Source organism: Heloderma suspectum, chromosome 2, assembly GCF_057233095.1.
Source record: "Heloderma suspectum isolate Gila_16-S chromosome 2, 16-S_ref, whole genome shotgun sequence".
Lineage (NCBI taxonomy): Eukaryota > Metazoa > Chordata > Lepidosauria > Squamata > Helodermatidae > Heloderma > Heloderma suspectum.
In genome coordinates this window covers 155,982,525-156,003,362 of record NC_139459.1, presented here as the reverse complement: position 1 = coordinate 156,003,362, position 20,838 = coordinate 155,982,525, and the positions used below count along the sequence as shown (strand labels likewise).

General features: G+C 46.1%; 1 protein-coding gene across 1 annotated transcript in view; it reads right to left on the bottom strand.

The window, feature by feature from the left end:
* The window catches only part of ADGRL3 (adhesion G protein-coupled receptor L3), a 713,779-nt gene extending 693,161 nt beyond the window's left edge, over positions 1 to 20,618 (bottom strand). Inside the window, exons 1-3 of the mRNA XM_084829694.1 lie at positions 20,446 to 20,618; positions 15,400 to 15,491; positions 5,979 to 6,192 (exon numbers count right to left, since the gene is read on the bottom strand). Of these exons, the coding sequence (XP_084685820.1) occupies positions 5,979 to 6,192; positions 15,400 to 15,491; positions 20,446 to 20,618 (479 nt within the window). The remainder of the gene's footprint in view (positions 1 to 5,978; positions 6,193 to 15,399; positions 15,492 to 20,445) is intronic.
* Positions 20,619 to 20,838: the final 220 nt, after the last annotated feature.

Here is a 20,838-nt window from a genome sequence, read left to right as displayed (position 1 = left end):
ATAATGATCAGACTCCTGTCTAGAACCACTAGATAGAATAGAATCATAGAATAGTAGGGTTGGAAGGGGCCTACAAGGCCATCGAGTCCAACCCCCTGCTCAGTGCAGGAATCCAAGTCAGAGCATCCCTGACAAATGGCTGTCCAGCCTCGTCTTGAAGGCCTCCAGTGTGGGAGAGCCCACCACCTCCCCAGGTAATTGGTTCCATTGCCGTATTGCTCTGACACTCAGGAAGTTTTTCCTGATGTTCAGTCGGAATCTGGCTTCCTGTAACTTGAGCCCATTATTCCGTGTCCTGCACTCTGGGATGATCAAGAAGAGATCCTGGCCTTCCTCTCTGTGACAGCCTTTCAAGTACTTGAAGAGCGCTATCATATCTCCCCTCAGTCTTCTCTTCTCAAGGCTAAACATGCCCAGTTCTTTCAGTCTCTCTTCATAGGGCTTTGTTTCCAGTCCCCTGATCATCTTTGTTGCCCTCCTTTGAACCCTCTCCAGCTTGTCTGCATCCTTCTTAAAGTGTGGTGCCCAGAACTGGACACAGTACTCCAGATGAGGCCTAACCAGTGCTGAGTAGAGGGGAACTAGCACTTCCTGGGATTTGGAAGCGATGCTTCTATGAATGCAGCCCAAAATAGCATTTGCCTTTTTTGCAGCCACATCACATTGTTGGCTCATATTCAGCTTGTGATCGACGACAATTCCAAGATCCTTCTTGCTCGTAGTGTGGTTGAGCCACGTATCCCCCATCTTGTAACTGTGCATTTGGTTTCTTTTTCCTAGGTGCAGAACTTGGCATTTGTCCCTATTAAATGCCATTCTGTTGTTTTCTGCCCAGCACTCCAGTCTATCCAGATCACTTTGAATTTTGTTTCTGTCTTCCAAAGTATTAGCTATCCCTCCCAATTTTGTGTCATCTGCAAATTTGATCAGCATTCCCTGCACCTCCTCCTCCAAGTCATTAATAAAAATATTGAAGAGCACTGGGCCCAGGACTGAGCCCTGCGGTACCCCACTCGTTACCTCTCCCCAGCTTGAGAAGGTCCCATTGATAAGCACTCTTTGAGTCCGATTCTGTAGCCAACTGTGGATCCACCGGATCGTTGTTTCATCTAGCCCACTTCGAGCTAGTTTGCTCATCAGGATATCATGGGGCACTTTGTCGAAAGCTTTGCTGAAGTCGAGGTATATGATGTCTACAGCATTCCCACGGTCTACAAGGGAGGTGACTTGATCAAAAAATGAGATCAGATTTGTCTGGCAGGACTTGTTTTTGACAAATCCTTGTTGGCTTCGAGTAATCACGGCATTGTTGTCAAGGTGCTTCCAGATGGATTGCTTTATGATCTGCTCCAGAATTTTCCCAGGGATTGATGTCAGACTGACTGGTCTGTAGTTCCCAGGTTCCTCCTTTTTACCCTTTTTGAAGATAGGGACAACGTTAGCCCTCCTCCAGTCATCTGGCACTTCCCCGGTCCTCCATGATTTCTCAAAGAGAATAGACAGCGGTTCTGAGAGTTCTTCTGCCAGTTCCTTTATGACTCTAGGATGCAGTTCATCTGGCCCTGGAGATTTGAACTCATTCAAAGTAATGAGGTGTTCCTTGACCATATGCCTGTCGATCTCAAGCTGCAATCCTGCCCCTTCAGCCTGTACTTCACCTTTGCCAGGGGGGTCATAGACCCTCTTTTGGGAGAAGACTGAGCCAAAGTAGGAATTGAGCACCTCTGCCTTTTCTTTGTCCTCTGTTATCATTTTGCCATCCTTATTTAATAGCTGAACAACCATTTCTTTCCTCTGCCTTTTACTATGCACGTAGCTGAAGAAAGCCTTTTTGTTGTTTTTAGCATCCCTCGCTAACCTCACCTCGTTCTCCACTTTAGCCTTCCTGACGCCATCCCTGCAATTCTGTGCTACCTGCCTGTACTCTTCCTTTGTTACTTGGCCTTCTTTCCACTTCCTATATGTGTCCTTTTTTGTTTTCAGGTCATCCCTAAGCTTTTTGTGAAGCCACATTGGCTTCTTCTGTTGTCTTCCACCTTTTCTTCTTGTTGGAATTGTTTGTGATTGTGCCTTGAGAATTTCCTTTTTTAAAAGTTCCCACCCATCTTGGACTCCTTTTCTCGCTAGCATTGCTTGCCATGGGACCTTACTGATCATTGTTCTGAGTTTATTAAAATCAGCTTTCCTAAAATCCAGGGTACGCGTTTGAGTATACTCGGCTTTTGCTTCCCTTAGAACCAAGAACTCAAGTACAACATGGTCGCTTTCCCCCAGAGTTCCTGTAACTGCTACTTTATCCACTAAGTCATCTCTGTTGGTTAGGATCAAGTCAAGGATAGCCGATCCTCTAGTTCCTTCCTCTACTTTCTGTAGGAGGAAGTTATCCGCCACACAAGTCAGGAATTTCCTGGAGGGGCCATGTTTTGCAGAATTTGTCTCCCAACAAATATCGGGGAAATTGAAGTCCCCCATTACTACTACATCATGCTTCCTTAAAACATTGGCTATTTGCTTTTCAAAAGTTTCATCCTTGTCTTCTCCTTGATTGGGTGGCCGGTAGCAGACTCCGACCACCAGGTTCCTTTTATTCTTTGCTCCATTTATTTCAACCCAGATGCTCTCAATGGGGCTACCAAGCTCCTCCTCCTGTATTTCTGTGCAGAGATATGTATTTTTCACATACAGTGCAACCCCGCCTCCCTTTCTGTTCCTCCTGTTCTTTTTGAACAAGTTATATCCTTCAACTGCTGTATTCCAGTCATGAGAGTCATCCCACCAAGTCTCAGTTATACCTATCAAGTCATAATTTCCCTCCTGTATTAAGAGTTCAAGTTCGTTCTGTTTGTTTCCCATACTCTGGGCATTAGTATATAGACATCGAAGACCATGTGCTTCATAGTTTGGCTTTCTTCCTACCTGTGTCTGAAGACTATTATTGGACGCTATCAGAGCTGTTCTCTCCATTGCAGTGCATGCACCTACGTCCATTGTTACCCCCAACATTACATCTCCCTTCCCCGTAGGATTCAGTTTAAAGCCCTCCTGATGAAGTTCTTCATGCTGTGGCCAAACACATTCTTCCCAGCCTTTGTGAGGTGCAACCCATCCCTAGCCAACAGCCCATCTTCCAGGAAGTATAGCCCGTGGTCCCAGAATCCAAATCTCTCTCGTCGGCACCACCTTCGTAGCCAGTCATTCACCTGGAGTATTTTTCGTTCCCTTTCTATCCCTCTTCTAACTACTGGAAGGATGGATGAGAAAACTATCTGGGCCCCAAAGTTCTTGAGTTTCCTGCCCAAAGCTTCAAAGTCTGACGTGATCTCTTCGTAGCTCCGCTATTCCTTGTGTCAATCTTGGGGTAACAGCCATCAGTACTGGGAGAGGTGCCGATACCGTGGGGGATGTGTACATAGAGGGTCCTATGCTGATAGTTCATCTTGGTAAGAAAGCAAACTCCTTTGAAGAGGCCTTCAGTGAAACCTTGACCACTCTTTGATAGGATTCCATGGCTTGATGGGACCCCTGAAGTTGTGTTGATGTCACAATACTTCATAGACCTTCTCATGGTGGCTGCCTGTTCCTTGAGTTCCTGCTGACTCTCTGGTGATGAAAACACCATGAATGTGCTGTACTCACGGTGGCACCAAGGTGTTCTAGGGACCATTCCAGGACCAGAGCACCCTTGCCATGCTGAGCATGAAAATTCATACATATTTGTATGCATTTCTTGCAATATATACATTATTGAATGCATTTCTGACAATGTATGCATTTTTGTATGCGTTTCTGCTAATGTAAGCATTAACAGAAATGCAAACACAACTGAATGCATTAGGAGAATTGAGAACACAAATCTGGAGGGCACCATGCTGGTCTATGGTGTGTGTTTACATTGTTTTAACATTTAGTGTTTGGAAAGGAGAGGGTTAACAGAGGCAGAAGGTGGATTGAGCCCCCCTTCATAGTCAGTGGTAAAGTTGCCAGATACAAAGCTGCCAGTCAACTTTGCTGCGGGCAAAGTTTTCTGAGAAGTTGTGGGCACTTACGTAGGTGGACACTTCTGCATCACCCCAAAAGAGGAAATGTATGACAAAAGAGAAAAGAAAAAAAGAGGGGACAGATTTGCATAAAATATGCATACGTTAATTTATATGTATAGACACAAATTTAGAAAATAGTTACTATAATTTAAATAGAAATATCAACAGAATGGGGAAGAAGACTATGATCAAGCGGCCTGTGTGCCTGCTCAGTCTGTTGTCCAGGTGCTGACTGTTGATGAGCAACTTCATGACACCTGCCTTTTCCTCTTAGGGTGCTTTTTCTCTATCCAGTTAATGCAGACTTGGACTGCAAAAGCCCTTCCTCTGACAGCCCATTAGAATTCCATATTTCCAATAAAGCCAAAGACATTAAAATGTACATTAATTTGAAAATCCTGCATGTGCACTAAGTGATAAACAAATGAGAATCCTGCAATTAAGACGGCAGTAGAAAGCAACGTTTTGTATACACAGACTACAGATGTAAACCACAACGCACCAACACTTTGATTACCTTATCTCATCATTTCCATTATAATAAATCTCTCAGAGGTTCAGCTATAAAATCATTATTCTGGGATAAGAGCATGCTAGGTTAACCTTCAGTCTGAAAATATATCTAGCTTCACTGATTATTTTTTGCATATGTGGATTTAAGTAGTTTCCACCACTGAAATTAATGCAGATTAAAAATAATAAAATAAAAATGGCAGCCTGACATTTATTGTGCTTTTCCACAAAAGTAGACCATCAGAAATGTAGAAATAAATAATGGACAGGCTCTGAAAGTTTCTGCTCTTTTGTCAAACGAAAGTTAGTTGAAATTCACAAAACATTTTATGGAAGAATCATGTACTATGTCAATGTCACCTCTGCACAACCAGCAGTATTCAATAAGAAGGTACCTTTTCATATATGAAGAAAGGACAAAACTCCAGAGTTGTCCTCTACACTTCAACAAACTGTGTTTATTGAAGCGGGAAAGAGCTGGGGATTAGAGAATTGCACAAAGATATACATAAAGGTAAGGAATGTTGATTATGTAACAGTACGCAGCAAGAGTAGGGTAGTTCATTTATTCTCAGCTGGTAGAAGGGATCACACCCCAGTCTAAAGTGGGTTGTGTCACCACCATTACCGGCAGTACCATGTTGTATTTGTGGGCTTTTTTTTAATTCTGGTCTTTTATAAAAGAAAGAAAGGCAGAAGGGGAAAGAATAGAAAAATAGAGAAAGGGACAAAGAGAGACAGTGATGGTTAAAAATACCATTCAGTATAGTATGGTGTCTAGGAGATGGAGCTATGAATCAGGAGGTCTCCAGTGTGAATTTCACTTCTGCTACAAAGTCATCAGGTGGCCTTAGGCAGGCCACTCTCTCTCAGCCTCAGTCCCTTCCATCTGCAATATGGGGGATAATTACACTTACCTACTCTACAGGTCTATTGTAATGTATGCAAAATATTCTGAACACCAAAAATGCTAAGCTTGGGGCTAGACATAGCTCCCAGGTGCAAAAAGGTTGAACTACTGCAGGTGCAATGGACAGGGTATAAAGAAAGTCTATGAATACACTGAGTCACACCTGAAGTTAATGAACTGTAATTCACAGTTCCAAGCTGTGAGCGGGAGGGAGACAAAGCAGGCTGGTGAGGCGAAAGAGAGAAATAAAAGTGCCCAAGAAATCGGGGAGGCAAGGGGCTCAATATTAAATTGTGATTCAAAGTAATGATTTGGGCTTCTGCTTTGCATTACAACCAATATTTGGCTTCTGTTCACAGCCATTTCACAGAACAATTTTTGCACTGTAAACCCACTTAAATATTACTGTGCACACAGATTCCAAGTGCCTACATAGCCTCATATCGACATAGAAGTTCAAAACTCACAAGCAAGATGAAAACAAAATCCAACATGCAAGGATGCCAAATACCTACCTTTGAGTCATAATCTTATAAGCATCTGGCAGATAACAACGGATATTCTCCATCTGAGCAGGATCAGAGTCACAGATTTTATCATCTGTCCTGCCATAGTTGGCACTTTCAATCATGATAACATCTGTTCCTGGGCAGCGCAGTTCTATTGGGTAGCTTTCACAGGATAGTTCCCTCCGGACCACTGCCATAGGAACAGGGGCACGACTAAAAGCTGTAGAGAGGAGAGAAACAGTTATATTTAATATGAACAGCAGGATTCAAAACAGAGATTTTGTTCCATAAGACAGACTCAGGGGAGACATTTTAATTGTACCATGTCATTTTCTAAAATAACTTACAGAATTACAAGTACCCCCCTATGTAGCCTTTTAAACTCATATTTGTGTCTACTCACATATTATAACACTCAAAACTTACATATGCTTCTTATTAAAATCTGTTTGGGACAAGATTTCTGCTGCAACACAACTAATGTGATCAATGCAAGACATTCTATATCAGATTATTCCCTAAATCAGCTGCCACTAACTAGATAAAAATTTTAAAATACCGTGTTCTAGCTACATCTTTTAAGTAGGGATGGCAGAGAATTTCTCCCCGAATCTTCGGGGGGCCGAGCGCCAACGCATTCGGCCCCCCGAAATCGGCGGTGAAATTCTCCGCCCCCCCCGGGATGGGACTTAACTTTGGTGAATGTCCCTCCTGACGGCGGGTCCCGGTGGCGGTTCGTCGGCCTTTCATCGGGGGCGGCAGCCTGTCTTCCGACCGGCTGCCACTGCCGCCATTACAAGGTAAAGTGTTAAAAAACAAAACAAAACCCCATGATAGGCTACGTAACGATTAACGTAGCCTATCACGGCTAGATTTCCAAAGTCAGCCATGACAGGCTACGTAAATCGTTACATAGCCTATCACGGGTGACTTTGGAAATCTAGCCGTGATAGGCTACGTTAATCGTTACGTAGCCTATCACGGGATTTTGGGGGGGGGGTTACACTTTGTTTCGCGGCCGGGGAGACGGGGCGCTTCTCCCCGGCCTGAATTTCGGCCGGGCGAGGTGGGAAGCCTCCCCCCCCGGCCTGAATTTCGGGACAGCTCCCCCCCCTCGCCTGAACTTCGGGGGGCGAAGCGAAGCGCCTCCCCCCACCGCGAAGCACCCCTGCGAAAAGGTAAGTGACTTTCGTACATCCCTACTTTTAAGGTGACACGCTGATAGGGGTTAGGAATGTATCCTGTTATTTATTTCATTTATATCCCACATTTTTTTCTTCCTAAGGAACCCGTACATAATCCTCTTCCTCTGCATTTTATCCTCACAACAACAAGCCTGTGAGGTAGGTTGGGCTGAGAGTCTGTGACTGGCCCAAAGTCACCCAGTGAGCTTCCATGGGTGAGTGATGACTAGAACCCAGATCTCCTGATTACCAGTCCAATACTTTAGCCAGTACGCCACACTGGCTCTGTTATAACACACTATTCCAAATATTTCCCATTTAAATGAGCATGGCTTTATATCATAACGTAGTAGTTTTTATATTAAGTCATAGTATGATAAAAGGAAGAATTGTATGTCAATAGACATATATATTTAAAAGGCTAGAAGTTGGTGAGGAGTGTTTATTTATTTATTTATTTATTTATTTAATGTCTTTATTAGCCATCTTTCAAGACTGCAATCATGTGTTTTTTCATAAGACTAAAATATTTTGAATATTGAAGCTGTAATGTTTTCATATTTTGTATGTAGTTTATTGTCATTTGTGTTACATATTGTTTAAATAGTGAGCCTGTAAGCTGCATCATGTGTTGTGTATATTATGGCTAGTTAGTGTAGTATTTGTTTTATAGAGTCTGTTACATTGGGTGGTCTTTTACATTGTATAATTTTGTATTTGTTTTCACACAAATGAAGAACTGTTACTAGTAAACTAAAACTAATGAAATACATACATTCTCTTCCCCTCCACTCAACAATCCACTCAGCCATCAGAAACTCTTCCCCAAAATAGGTTCTTTTTTAAAAGGTGTGTATCAGATTCAGATGTCCTGAATTCCAAAACAAATCAGGCTAATTCAGATAGATTCTGGACATTCTTGAATTCTTGAACATTCTATTTGTTCAAAGCTAAGCAAGGGTCTGCCAAATTGCGCCAAAGAACCCATTCTTGAGTTCCCAAGAATGATGCCAAGATTCCAAGATTCAGAGAGACACAGACACAGGGTCTGTAAAAATGGATACGTTTCCTCCAAAAACTCTCCATATACAAAAAATACCAGGGTGGGGAGAGGGGAGTGTAATTTTGCTCTAGGTTCAGATCAGGGAATAACTTTCCCAGGGTTCTCCTTTTTACTTCCAATCACAGTGCTTTTCGGAAGAATGTAAAAGGAAATTATCAGAAAACATCCTGTGTTTTTACTGCATTTTGTGACTGTGAGTCTGTGGCAATAGAGACAGCAGCAGTGCTCAGGGCTTCTGGGAATGGCTTTAATCATTTCCATCACTACTTGAGAACCAGGGGAGCTGCCTGTACCCCCATCACCTGTTCTGTGGGTGACAAATGTGACACCAATTCTCCGAGCAGGTATATACAACTCCATCAAGACCTCAGCCTCTCCCAGATATGCCCTGCTGGGTACTCAGTTCAGTAACAGAATAGATCAGAGTGCCAGGGGCGTTGCTGTAGTCCATAGAAATTCCATCTCTCTTTCTCCAGGCTTCCTATTCAATTTGAGTGTGAATAGAGTGTCTGTATCTTCTCTTGGGTACTGAAGACAGATTAGGGATTCTGTGGGTGTATTGCCCACCCTGCTGCCCAACTCTCTCCCTGCCTGAGACGACAGAGGTGGTCTCAGATTTGCTGTTGAGGACTCCCAGAATGATGGTTCTGGAGGCCTTCAATATCAATGTCAGGGACACTGAGGCTGCTCAAGATTTCATGGTCACCATGACAACAATGGGGCTGTCCCAAAAAGTCATCAGCACAACTCATGCAGCTAGTCACACTCTGGATCTGTTTTTCTCTACTGGACAGGATGATGGTGGTCTGAAGGTGGAGGATTTTACATCTATTCCCTTGTCATGGTCAAACCACTTCCTGATAGGGATGTTAAGAGAATTCCACCACAGACTCCATGACAGTGGGAGTCCGTTCCCCCCTGGAGTCCGTGGCAGAATGGAGCACTCCCCCCCGCCACCCCGCGAAATTTTCCCAGGACGGACCCTACCTGGCGTCGTCCGGTCCGTTCACTGCCCCGGTCTGCGACTGTGAATGGCTGCCCTGGTCTGCGGCCACCATTTGCCTCCCTGCGTTAGCTGTGATAGGCTACGTAAGTATTTACGTAGCCTACAACGGCAAAGAGCAGGGATGCAAATGGTGGCCGCTACACCATTTGCATCCCTGCTCTTTGCCATGATAGGCTATGTATATATTTACGTAGCCTATCACGGCTAATGCAGGGAGGCAAATGGTGCCCGCTACACCGGACGCCATTTGCGGCCACAGCCCAGCAGCGGACGGAAGTCCGGCTGCGGGAGGGCCTGGCTGGCAGCTCTGCGGACTCACTGCAGAGTGGAGCCAGCCAGGGAGTATTCTGGAGGGAGGAACGGATCACCTCCCCCCCCCCCCGCGGATGTCCCCACCCAGAACAGGGTAAGTAATCCGCCCATTCCCTACTTCCTGATGAGATTTAGGCTTGCAGTAACTATTCCGTTCTACAGCGGTGGGGGAGCTATTAGGATGGTCTGGTCCCAGAGACTACTGGATTCCAGAGGACTCTGTGAGATTTTCTAGCTAGTATGATCAGTGCTCCTGTCAAAGACCTTGAGGGGATCTCTGTGACAGTGGGAAAATTAGGGATGGCGGAGAATTCCACCATGGATTCCAGTGAGTCTACAGAATCCGGCCTCCCGGAATCCGTGGCAGAATGGCCTCCTGCCCTCTGCCCCCCCTGCGGAATCCCCCGGGACAGCACTTACCTGGGGCGGATGTGGCGGTGGCGGGTGTGGTGGCGGATTCGACGGCGGCGGGTGTGGCGGGTGCGGCGGGTGCGGCTGGTCTCCTGGCTGGCCGTGGCTGGGCACAGCGTATGCAAATGGCGGTGGCTACGGCAGCCGCCATTTGCGTTCGCTATTTTTCACCGTTCTAGCCTACGTAAATATTTACGTAGGCTAGAATGGCAAAAAATTGCGAATGCAAATGGCAGCCGCTGTAGTCGCCATTTGCGCATGCATTTTTTTTTTACTTTGTCATGATAGGCTATGTAAATATTTACGTAGTCTATCACGGTTATGTACAGGGATGCAAACGGCGGCTACGGCCACCGCCATTTGCATCCCTGCTGCCCAGTGGCCGGATGTCCAGCTGCAGGTGGAGCCAGCTAGTGGATCCGCTGAATCCCCGTGGAGTGGAGCCGGCCGGGCAGGACTTCGGAGGGAGGGATGGAGTGCCTCCCCACCATCGAAAATTCTGGGGGGAGGGATGGAGCGCCTTCCCCCCACACCGTGAAGCAGATCAGCAAAACGGTAAGTGACTTTCATACATCCCTAGGGAAAATAAATGAATGTAGGATTACCCAGACTTTTCAGGGAATCAGCTTTGGTTGGCGCAGGGCTCCAGGAATGAGTGCACCATACCATTCTCAGTTGCTTCACAGTAAGAAACTTCCAGGTGGGGTTGGGGGTTTGGAGTTAATGTGTCAGGGTGGACACTGAGCCCATAGAATCCCAGAGTAGTTCTGATTCTGAGGAAGAGCAGTCGCTCCTGGGAGGGGAGCGCGCTCCTCTTTCCCAGGGCCAACATCTGACGGAGATTCCACCCACCAACATTCCTAGCTTAGATAGCAGTCCAGGGAGTAACGGAGCGCAGATAGCAGACTTGGTGGATGCGCGACGCAGATGCAGAGAGGCGCGCCAGATGGAGGGCGCGGAAAGGAGGGGTAGTGCCTGGTTGGCGCGCAAACAACGGCTGCGCCCAGAGGATCCAAGGGAAAAGGGGAGGGACTCTCCCTAGTCCTTAAGTTCAGGGGTCTGCCAGTAATTCCCTTTCAAATGGGGACCAACTGTTCCAACTTAGGGCATAGGTACTGTGCTGCTCAGATCTAGTTGCAAACGGTATAGTTGTTAAGTTGTAAAAGAAGAATAAAGGTTTGAAAAGAATCTAGGGGTGGACGAAAGTCACTTACCTGTCGTCGAAGCTTGTTCGCGGTGGGGGGGAGGCGCTTCGCTGCTCCCCCCGCGAAGTTCAGGCTGGGGGGGGGAGGCTTCCCGGGTCGCCCGGACGAAATTCAGGCCGGGGGGGAGGCTTCCCGCCTCGCCCGGCCGAAAACTCCAAAGTTAAAAAAAAAAAAAAAAACGCCCCCGTGATAGGCTACGTGACGATTTACGTAGTCTGCAAAGTCAGCCGTGATAGGCTATGTTAATCGTCACGTAGCCTATCACGGGGGCGTTTTTTTTCTTTCTTTTATTGGAATGGCGGCGGCGGCAGCCGGTCAAAAGACCGGCTGCCGCTCCTGCCCCGCATGAACACCCGCTGAACCGCCGGCCGGACCTGCCGCAGGGAGGGACATTTGGCAAAGGTAAGTCCCGTCCCGGGGGGGGGGGGTGCGGGCGGCAGGGGGGGGTGCGGAGAATTTCTCCCCGAAACTTGTTCGGGGGGCCAAACACATTGCCGCTCAGCCCCCCGAAGTTTCGGGGAGAAATTCTCTGCCATCCCTAAAAGAATCCCTTTGTCTCTGTCTGGACTTGGCTACTGGATTAGACTGAGAGAGGCCTCCAAGGAGCCCTTGAAAGAAAGCCATCAGACTGGCAGGGGCTGATCAACCAATGCGAGAGGCTTCCCATACCCTCCAATATGGGAGGCTTCCCCCACACATCCTTCTTTACAACTAAGCAAACATTAGAGAAACACAGCTGTAGCTTTCTCCCTCCCCTGAAGCTCCCCATGGTGTGATGAACCAAGGCTGTGAACTAATTACTTCCAAAAAGCAAGGAAGCAGACATCAAACACACTCAGCTTCAACAGAGTACTTTGCAGCCTTTAGGAGAGTTAGCCCTCTGTATACTTGAAGCACTGTGGCTCCAACCAGCCCCCTTTCTAATCCCCTTTCTCCTTTCCCCTGAAGCTCCTGATGCTGTGAAGGAATGAACCTGTGAATTAATTATTTCTGAAAAACAAGGGAGCAGACATCAAAGACATGCAGCTTTGACATAACTTTAAGGCTCCTAAACACATTATTTCATTTCATGGGAATCTCAGTTACTTTGGGAGTGCACATTTCAGGAACAAACCCCATCGACCGCAATGGGAGTTACTTCTGAGGAGACACACATATGTTTGTTCTGGGAATGACAGGGATGGGAAACACAGGAACAGGAAAAGGAAACACCCCTTTACCTGGGTCATGGTGTAAGGCACACCCTGGGCAGGGCTAGCATACCCAAAGTAAATTTGGGGGTTCAGGCACACAACAACTACAGTGTGAAGAACTGACTTAAGGAAAAGAATTGGACTTTAAGTAGTCTCAGGAAATCTGGTTTTTCCACAGAACACTCTGGGGTGGCTGTGGGATGGCAGCCCACATGTACCCCTAACAACCTCCAAATGCAGCCAGCTCACAGCAAATTGCCTGTGTGGAGACATTCCTCTGGTCATTCTGTGGAATATGGAAATGATCAGGGCGGCTGACACAATTGTTCCTGAGCATCCTCTCTCACTTTGCAGAGCCCATTTAGCTCCCTGATATATATTTGAGCTGAGGGCAATGAAGCAAGGGGGAAGACAACTTTGACCCAGGTGGAAGAAAACTCATCTCAAATCTGATTGAACATAAGAGCTCATTAGCAGGTCTACTCTGTGGCAGTAAAGACGGCAAAGTAGCATTTTGTCTCCTTCACCACTGCAGCCTCTCAGTGTCATCCAATGAAGGTTTTCTGAGTGTTTTCCAGCCTTTGGGGCTCTAGCCCAACGGGAGATTTGATAAATATGCTGCAACATATTCACAAAACATTTTGAGGAAAATATCGCTTGTTTCCCTCCTGACTTAGATTCTACAGTTCAGGCAATTCACTCCATGAAGGTATACAGGGCACTGTCTGGTCAGACAGTTGGATGACTTTCAGATTTTAGGACCTGAAGATGTGGACAAGGTGCTTGGTAAAGTTCGACTGACCACCAGTTTGCTCAACCCTTGTTCCTCGTGGCTTATTACATCCAGTAGGGAGAGTGACTGGGTTCAAGAGGTTATAAATTCTTACCTCTAGGAAGGAGTGGTCCCAGCCTCCTTAAAAAGGCAGTAGTGAGACCACTTCTGTGGGAAAAAATTCTTGGATCTGACTAAGTATAGGCCAGCAGCTAAGATTCCCTTCCTAGACAAGGTGCTCAAACGTGTGATGGCCAATCAGATCCAGTCACTCTTGGATGAAATGGATTTTCTAGATCCATTTCAATCAGGGCTTAGGCCTGGCTTTGGTACAGAAACTGCCTTGGTCAACCTGTGGGATGACCTTTGGTGGGAGAGAGACAAGGGGGAGTCCTGTTGCTTCTCCTGGACCTTTGAGCGGCTTCTGATAGAATCAGCCATGGTATCCTTCTGGAAAGGCTGTCTGAGTTGGGTGTGGGTGGTACAGCTTTGCAATGGTTCCACTCATACTTGGATGGCCATTTCCAGAAGGTGGTGCTGGGGGACTTCTGCTCAACTCCATTGGCATTTATGCTTTGGGGTCCTGCAAGGTTCCACCTTGTCCCTCATGGTATTTAACATCTATGTGAGGTCATTCGGAGACAACAGCCCTATTTCTCATTCTCATCAGATCCAGGTGAGGCAGTGGGCGTGCTTAATCAGTACCTGGTCATGAGAATGGACTGGATGAGAGCTAATAAACTGAAGCTTGATGCAGACAAGGTGGTGCTACTGCTACTGCTACTGCTAGTGAGTGGTCTGAATGTCCAGGTGAGTGGTGTTCAATCTTTTCTGGAATGGGGTGCACCCTGTCCTAAAGGATAAAGTCCCTAGCTTAGGGGTACTTGGGAGTGCTCACTAGAGGCACAAGTATCTTGTGTGGCACAGAGCATCATTTACCAGCTTTACTATGATAGTGACAGCCTGGCTTCAGTGATCCATACCTTAGTAACCTCCCAATTGAATTACTGCAATTCGTTGTACATGGGGCTTCCCCTGAAGACAGTCTGGAAACATCAGTTTCTACAAAATATGGCAGCCAAGTTACTGACTGGAACTGGGTGTTATGACCATATTACGCACTGGCCCCCAGTTAGTTTCCAGGCTCAATTCAAGGTGTTGGTGTTGCAAAGCCCTTTATGGCTTAGGACCACAGTGTCTAAAGGATCGCCTCTTCACATATGTTCCTGCTCATGTCCTGAGATTGTCATTTGAGGCCATGCTCCAAGTGCCCCCACACACTGAGATTCAAAGGGTGGCTACTTGTGAGCAGGTTTTTCCATGATGGCCCCCAAATTGTGGAATGTCCTCAGTAAAGAAGTCTGCCTGGCACCTAATTTGTGGCTTTGGGGCATCAGGGAAATAAATACCTTTTTAGTCTCCCAGACCTTTTAAACTACTGCTTGCTTTATTTTTAATATGTGTACTGCTGCATTTTAAAATAATCTTCTCTGTTTTTAGGTGTTCAATTATTTATCTCTTTTAAATGCTGGATTTCTATTGCTGCTTTTAAGATAATACTTTTTAATGTGTTTTATTCTTTTTCAAACCATTGACTGTTATTTTTTTGCTTTTATTATGTATGTTGCCCTGAGAGCTTCAGCTATAGCTCGATTCATAAATTGAATAAAATAAATAAACAAACGTGATGCTGTATGCATTCAGACACACTGTTGCAATGTGTGCAACTGGTCACTCGGAAAAGGCATTCCCTGGCATCCTTCTAGATTCGAAGTACAAGCTGGCTAGGAGGGAGGTAGAACTGCCTTCTCTGAAGCTTTCTAAGGATACTCTGAAACAGATATCTCATCTTTGGGACTGTGGGTATGGGCCAGATGAACTGAGGGATACTATTATTAATTAGCATGTGGCATGCTAGTTACTTTCCCCTAAAATAAAATTGCAGTGTTCAGCCATTTTAGGCAGCACTGAAGATCTAGGGTCAAGAGAGCCACAATCTAATTAGGAATTGGCAGCATATATAAATTAATTGTGATTCTGTTTCAATCCCACAGCTATCTCCGTTTGGCAAAGTCCACCATGTTCTCTGACACGCTTGATAGCCAATGTCTGAAGCTATTAAGGGTTGGGAGCAGAATTAGAGAATCCCGCAACATTGTTTTATCAAGTAAGGGAGCAATCCTATGGCTGCTAGTCAGTGGCTAGACAGCCATAGCGTACGTCGGTTTCTGGGAACCGACCTTACAGCCTGCACTCCGAGGTCGGTGCCCTGAGAACCGACCTTCACCCCCTCCTGTGCTGCCTAGGCAGGCTGGAACAACCCCGCACTCCATGCTCAGAGGAGGAGCGCGGAGCGGTGAAAACGGGGCATTCCTGGGGGGTGTTCGGGGGCGGGGAAGACGGAAATGCTGGTACAAACATCCAACGTGTTGTCCGGCAACCACTTCCCTGAAATCGGCTGTCTAGCCATGAATGCAGGGCAGCTGAAGCACAGAGGGGACGATCCCCTCTGCGCTTCTCCTGCCCTGCATTGGATAGGCGGTCGCCTCCGAGTTTGGAGGCAGCCGCCTATCCCGGTAGGATTGCTCCCTTAGGGTGCAATCCTATGCATGTTTAGACAGTCCTACAACTTCCAGCATGCCCCAGCCAGCCATGCAGGCTGGGGAATGCTGGGAGCTGTAGGACCTTCTTCTTTCTAAACATGCATAGAATTGCACCCTTAGGGATATGCATAATTAGACAGAAAAAAAGTCCTACAATGCCCAGCATGCCCCAGCCACCATAAGACAGTTTGCCACTTTGCTGAGGCAATGGCAAACTCAACTCAACTATTATACCAGTATCTGTTATTTTGGCTGGATTCTAGAGATCTGGTTGTCAGCCAGGTGTTCTGCCAATCTGGATTTCTTGAAGGCAGTCAATGGCCATCTGTGCTTTGTGACAACTACCCAAGATTGGGGGGGGGGGGTTGAAATGTTAAGTGACATTTGTATTTGTTCCAATTTTCACTCAAATGTTAGCAGTTTTAGATGTATGAAATCAACATGGCTTTAATCAAATAGAGCTTTAAACTGAATACAACACAATTATCTTTTGGGTTTAAAACACAGGAAAGAACACCTTCAAACCCCTCCCCCCCGATAAATTTTTAAAAAGGTACTTTATAATTTATAGAACATCTAATTTATGTTACATTCATAAAAAAAAAAAAAACAGAAAAAAGAGCCTTTGTAGGCACTGCTTGCTCCTTTTACATTGTGGTTGTAAAGGAGAGCATTATACTGAACACATTAAACTATTCATTGTTGGCACTGAATTTTGTGTGTTATGCAAGGTTTAGTAACAAAGCATAGTTGGTAACAAAAATGCCTTAAGTAAGAGACACACATTTTCCCCATTTTAATGTTAATCGTTTCATCTTCAGTCTTGATTTTACACACAAAATATAAAAACACATTAAACCTTTCCTCATGAAAATACAGTTTCTGCACATTCCCTAAAACTGCTCTGTAAGGAAGTATTTTGATTTGGAGAAGCTTTCTTAGAACAGGATATGTTTATCTCTTGCAAGTATTTTGATGTGAATATGGTCCTTAAAATCTTCCAATTATTTCCTATGGCCATTCAGAATGAACCAATACATTTGAAGGGCAATTCAGTCTCCTTTTTAGTTTGTCCCCTGGAAATAATATTTGCTTTATGATATTGCTGAATAGATTATGTTTTATCCATATTTGTAACAAAGTGTTACCTCCCAATTGTATTCAAAGCTTTTTATTATTGCAGAAATAAATCATCTTTTTCAGTGTGTTTAGAAAAGATGCCAAAGCATTTATACCCTCCTCCTCCTTAACACATGGGGATCCTGGTTGTTTTAGGGGAAAGAGGGCTGAGCGTGAAAAAGCAGAGCTATCCCTGTCCAGTGCAATATTAGCCTCAGTGCCTGGTAGGTATTACACTCATCACATGAAAAGTAGCGATATGTAAGCCAGGCTTTGACAACTGAAAATTAAACCCCCAAATGAACAAGTGCAGTACAGCTGTCTTAAGACTATCGTGTCATATATTTTATGGCATTATTGCCTTTATCATAACACTGACAACTTCACATTACTCATCCTAGAATGGTTCCCTTCATCTTGGAAACATTGGGGAACACTCTCTAGAACATTTTTCCCTAACCTGGTGCTCTCCATATGTTTTGGACCACAACCCAAGCATTCTGGACCATTGGCCATGCTGGCTGGGGCTGACTGGAGTTGAAGTCTCAAACATCTGAAGGACACCATGTTGGGGAAGGCAGCTCTAGAGCAGCAAAAAGTGCAGAAAAGGGCTGGGCAACTAAAATGATCAAGGGGCTGGAGCATCTCCCATATGAGAGAAGGTTACAACAGCTAAGATTATTTAGCTTGGAAAAAAGGTGAGTAAGGGGAGACATGATAGAGGTGCTACCTCCAGTATCAGAGGCAGTACAGTTGCTGGGGAACATGGGTGGGAGGGTGCTTTTGCACTCATGTCCTGCTTGTGGGTTTCCCATCGACAGCTGGTTGGCCACTGTGTGAGCATGATGCTAGACTAGATGGACCCTTTGTCTGATCCAACATGGCTCTTATGTTTTTATTTCTGGTAAATCTGGTGACTGAGTAGTGATAAGGCCTGGGCACCAGGTCTACTAAGATAGATGGATCTAGCTTCTGAGAAATTTGGATACTGGGTTGACTCCTTTGTTGTTTCTCAATGGGTAGAAACAGCCAAAGGTCTGAAGGGCTTTGAGAGGAGAGCATGTAAAACCAAGAGACTCCATGGAGGAACCAAAGTTCGAACTGGAGGGGCCAAGTTCTTTAGACCCTGCAGGAACTGACAAGTAATAGGGTGAGCAAAGAGGGAAAAACCTTGAATCAATCCTCTGTAACAAGAAAGGGCCACCAGATAAACTCTTATAGATGAAAGTTTTAAATGTTTTTGAAGCAAACTTTGTAGAAAAAAGAGAACGTTCTCCAGAGAGGCCTGAAGAGGGTTGAAATCATCAAGACTGGCAAAGGACTGAAAAGACAACCACTTTGCAGCATAGGAACAGGTAGCCAGTTTCCTCACCACATCCAGGATTGCCTGAACTCTGGGTTGAACTCGAGGAGGAGTAATCATTGTTGGATCCTCCAAGCTGTGAGCATCAATGTGTTGAGATCCAGGTGACAAATCCTGCCCCAGTCCCAAGATACCAGGTCCAGAACCTGCAGAATGTGCAGGAACTGTCTCCTCAACAGGCGCAGTAAAGTTGGGAATCATGGCTGCCTCGGCCACCAAGGATCAATGAGAATGCAGTCCATCCCGTCATGCACTATCTTCTGCAGCAACTTGGAGAGGAGGAGAAATGGTGGAAACAGATAGAAAAGTTCTCTCCGCCACTGAATCTACCAAAGACGATTGACCGACCCCCATTCTTGTGCAGAAGTGGGTGCATATGGTATTTGCCAGAGTTGTGAAAAAGTCTGTTGTTGGATGGCCCCAATCCTGGAAGAGGCAATCCAGAATTAGGGATGTCAGAGAATTCTGCCACGGATCTCGGTGAGGCCGAATGCCAGTGCATTCGGCCCCCCAACTCTGTGGTGGAACGGCCTACCCCCCCCACCCCCCCGCGGATCCCCCCCCAGGACGAGACTCAACTGGGGCAGATCTTCCGGGCGGCGGCGGCTCTGGCGGTGGCTTCGGTGGCGGCTGGTCTTCCGACTGGCTGCCGCCGCCGCAATTTCCAGGCTTGTGTAAAAAAAAAAAAAAAAGACGCGATAGGCTGCATAAAGATTTACGTAGCCTATCATGGTTGGGTGGGTTTTAAAAAAAAAACCGCGTACGCAAATGGCTGCGGCTATGGCCGCCGCCATTTGCGTTCCTTCTTTTTACCATCTTAATCTACGTCAATATTTACGTAGACTATGATGGCAAAAATAAAGGGGAACGCAAATAGCGTAGCGGGCGCTATTTGCATCCCCTTTTGATTTGCCGTTTTAGTCTATGTAAAGATTTACGTAGGCTAAAACGGTGAATGAAAAAGGGATGCAAATAGCGCCCACTACGCTATTTGCGTTCCCCTTGATTTTCGCTGTCATAGTCTACGTAAATATTGACGTAGATTAAGATGGCCAAAAAGAGGGAACGCAAATGGCGGCGGCCCTAGCTGCCGCCATTTGCATATGCAGTTGGTTGTGTTTTTTTTTTTTTACCCAGAGCCCTCCGCGGCCAGAAATCCGGCTGCAGACGGCTGTCACCTGGCCGGGCCAGGCCTGGCCGGCTGCTCCGCCGAGCTGCCGCGGAGCACAGCTGGCCGTTCGAGGATTCCGGGCGAAGGAACGGAGCGCCTCCCCCCCCACCATCAACATAATCCGTGAAAAGTAAGTCACTTTTGTACATCCCTATCCAGAATACAAGCCAACATCTGCCACTCATGAGGACACTAGTACATTTGACTTAGGGTGTCTGCTAAGACATTGTCCTGTCCTGCAATATGAAGAGCACTCAAGAGAATGCCTTGCTGAATTGTCCATTGAAAGATATCCAACGTGAGGCTGACAAGTCGTGAAGAATGTGTCCTGCCTTGCTTCCGAATGTGCCATAAGACTTATTGTCTGTCAGGATTTGCACATGTCTCCCTTGAAGATAAGTTTCGAAAGCACGCATCGTTTTCCAAGCTGCAAGAAACTCTAGGAAATTTATGTGGCAGTTCTTTTCTTTTGCAGACCATACACCCCGAGTCTGCAATGGGCCACAGTGGGCTCCCCATCCAGGGAGAGAGGCTTCCGTTGTCAAAATTCGTGTAGGAGGTGGTTGGACAAAAGGCATGCCCTGATCCAAGTTGCACGGTTGCATCCACCAAAGGAGGGACGTCAACACCTCGGCCGGAATCAATGGACAACAGTGCCAGGCATCCCTGGTGGAATTGAAGTTTAGAAGCAGCCAGTTTTGTAGTGGCTGCATCCAAAGCCTTGCCCATTGGACAACCGCAACCGTAGCCGCCATGTGGCCCAATAGGACTTGGATGGTGCGGGCAGGGACCGAACAATGGGTGAAGACAGTCTCTGCAAGAGCAATTAATTGCTTAAGTGGGTTTTGCGGGAGGTAAGCACGTGCAACTGTTGAATCTAATAGTGCTCCTATAAACTGGAGACGTTGAGTGGGTTCCAGAGTTGACTTTTCTTTGTTGACAATGGCCCAATACTCCCAGAAGGTTCAGAACAATCCTGATGGCACGACAGAGATCCCTCTTGGAATCTGAGACCAGGAACAAATCAGATAAGGATAAACCTTAATGTCTTGTAGCCTCAGGTACACGCACATGACCGCCATGCACTTGGTAAAAAGTCTTGGGGTGGTCACCAGGTTGAAGAGCAGAATCTGAAACTGGAACATGCCAGTACTGATGATGAAGTGCAGGTACTGATGGTGGGCATCCGTAATCGTTATGTGGAAATACGCATCCTTCAGGTCTATGGCAGCAAACCCAGACATTCTTTCGAAGGAGAGGGAGGATTGTGGCCAAAGTGATCATTCTGAACCTTCTGGGATTGATAAACTTGTTCACATTCCTTAAGTCCATGACAGGGCAGAGACCTCCATCCCATTTTGGTACAGTGAAGTACTGAGAGAAGAAGCTATTGTCTGGCTGGAATGGAAGGACTCTCTGAATAGCTCCCTTTTGGAGCAGGGTGGACATCTTCAGAAGGACGGC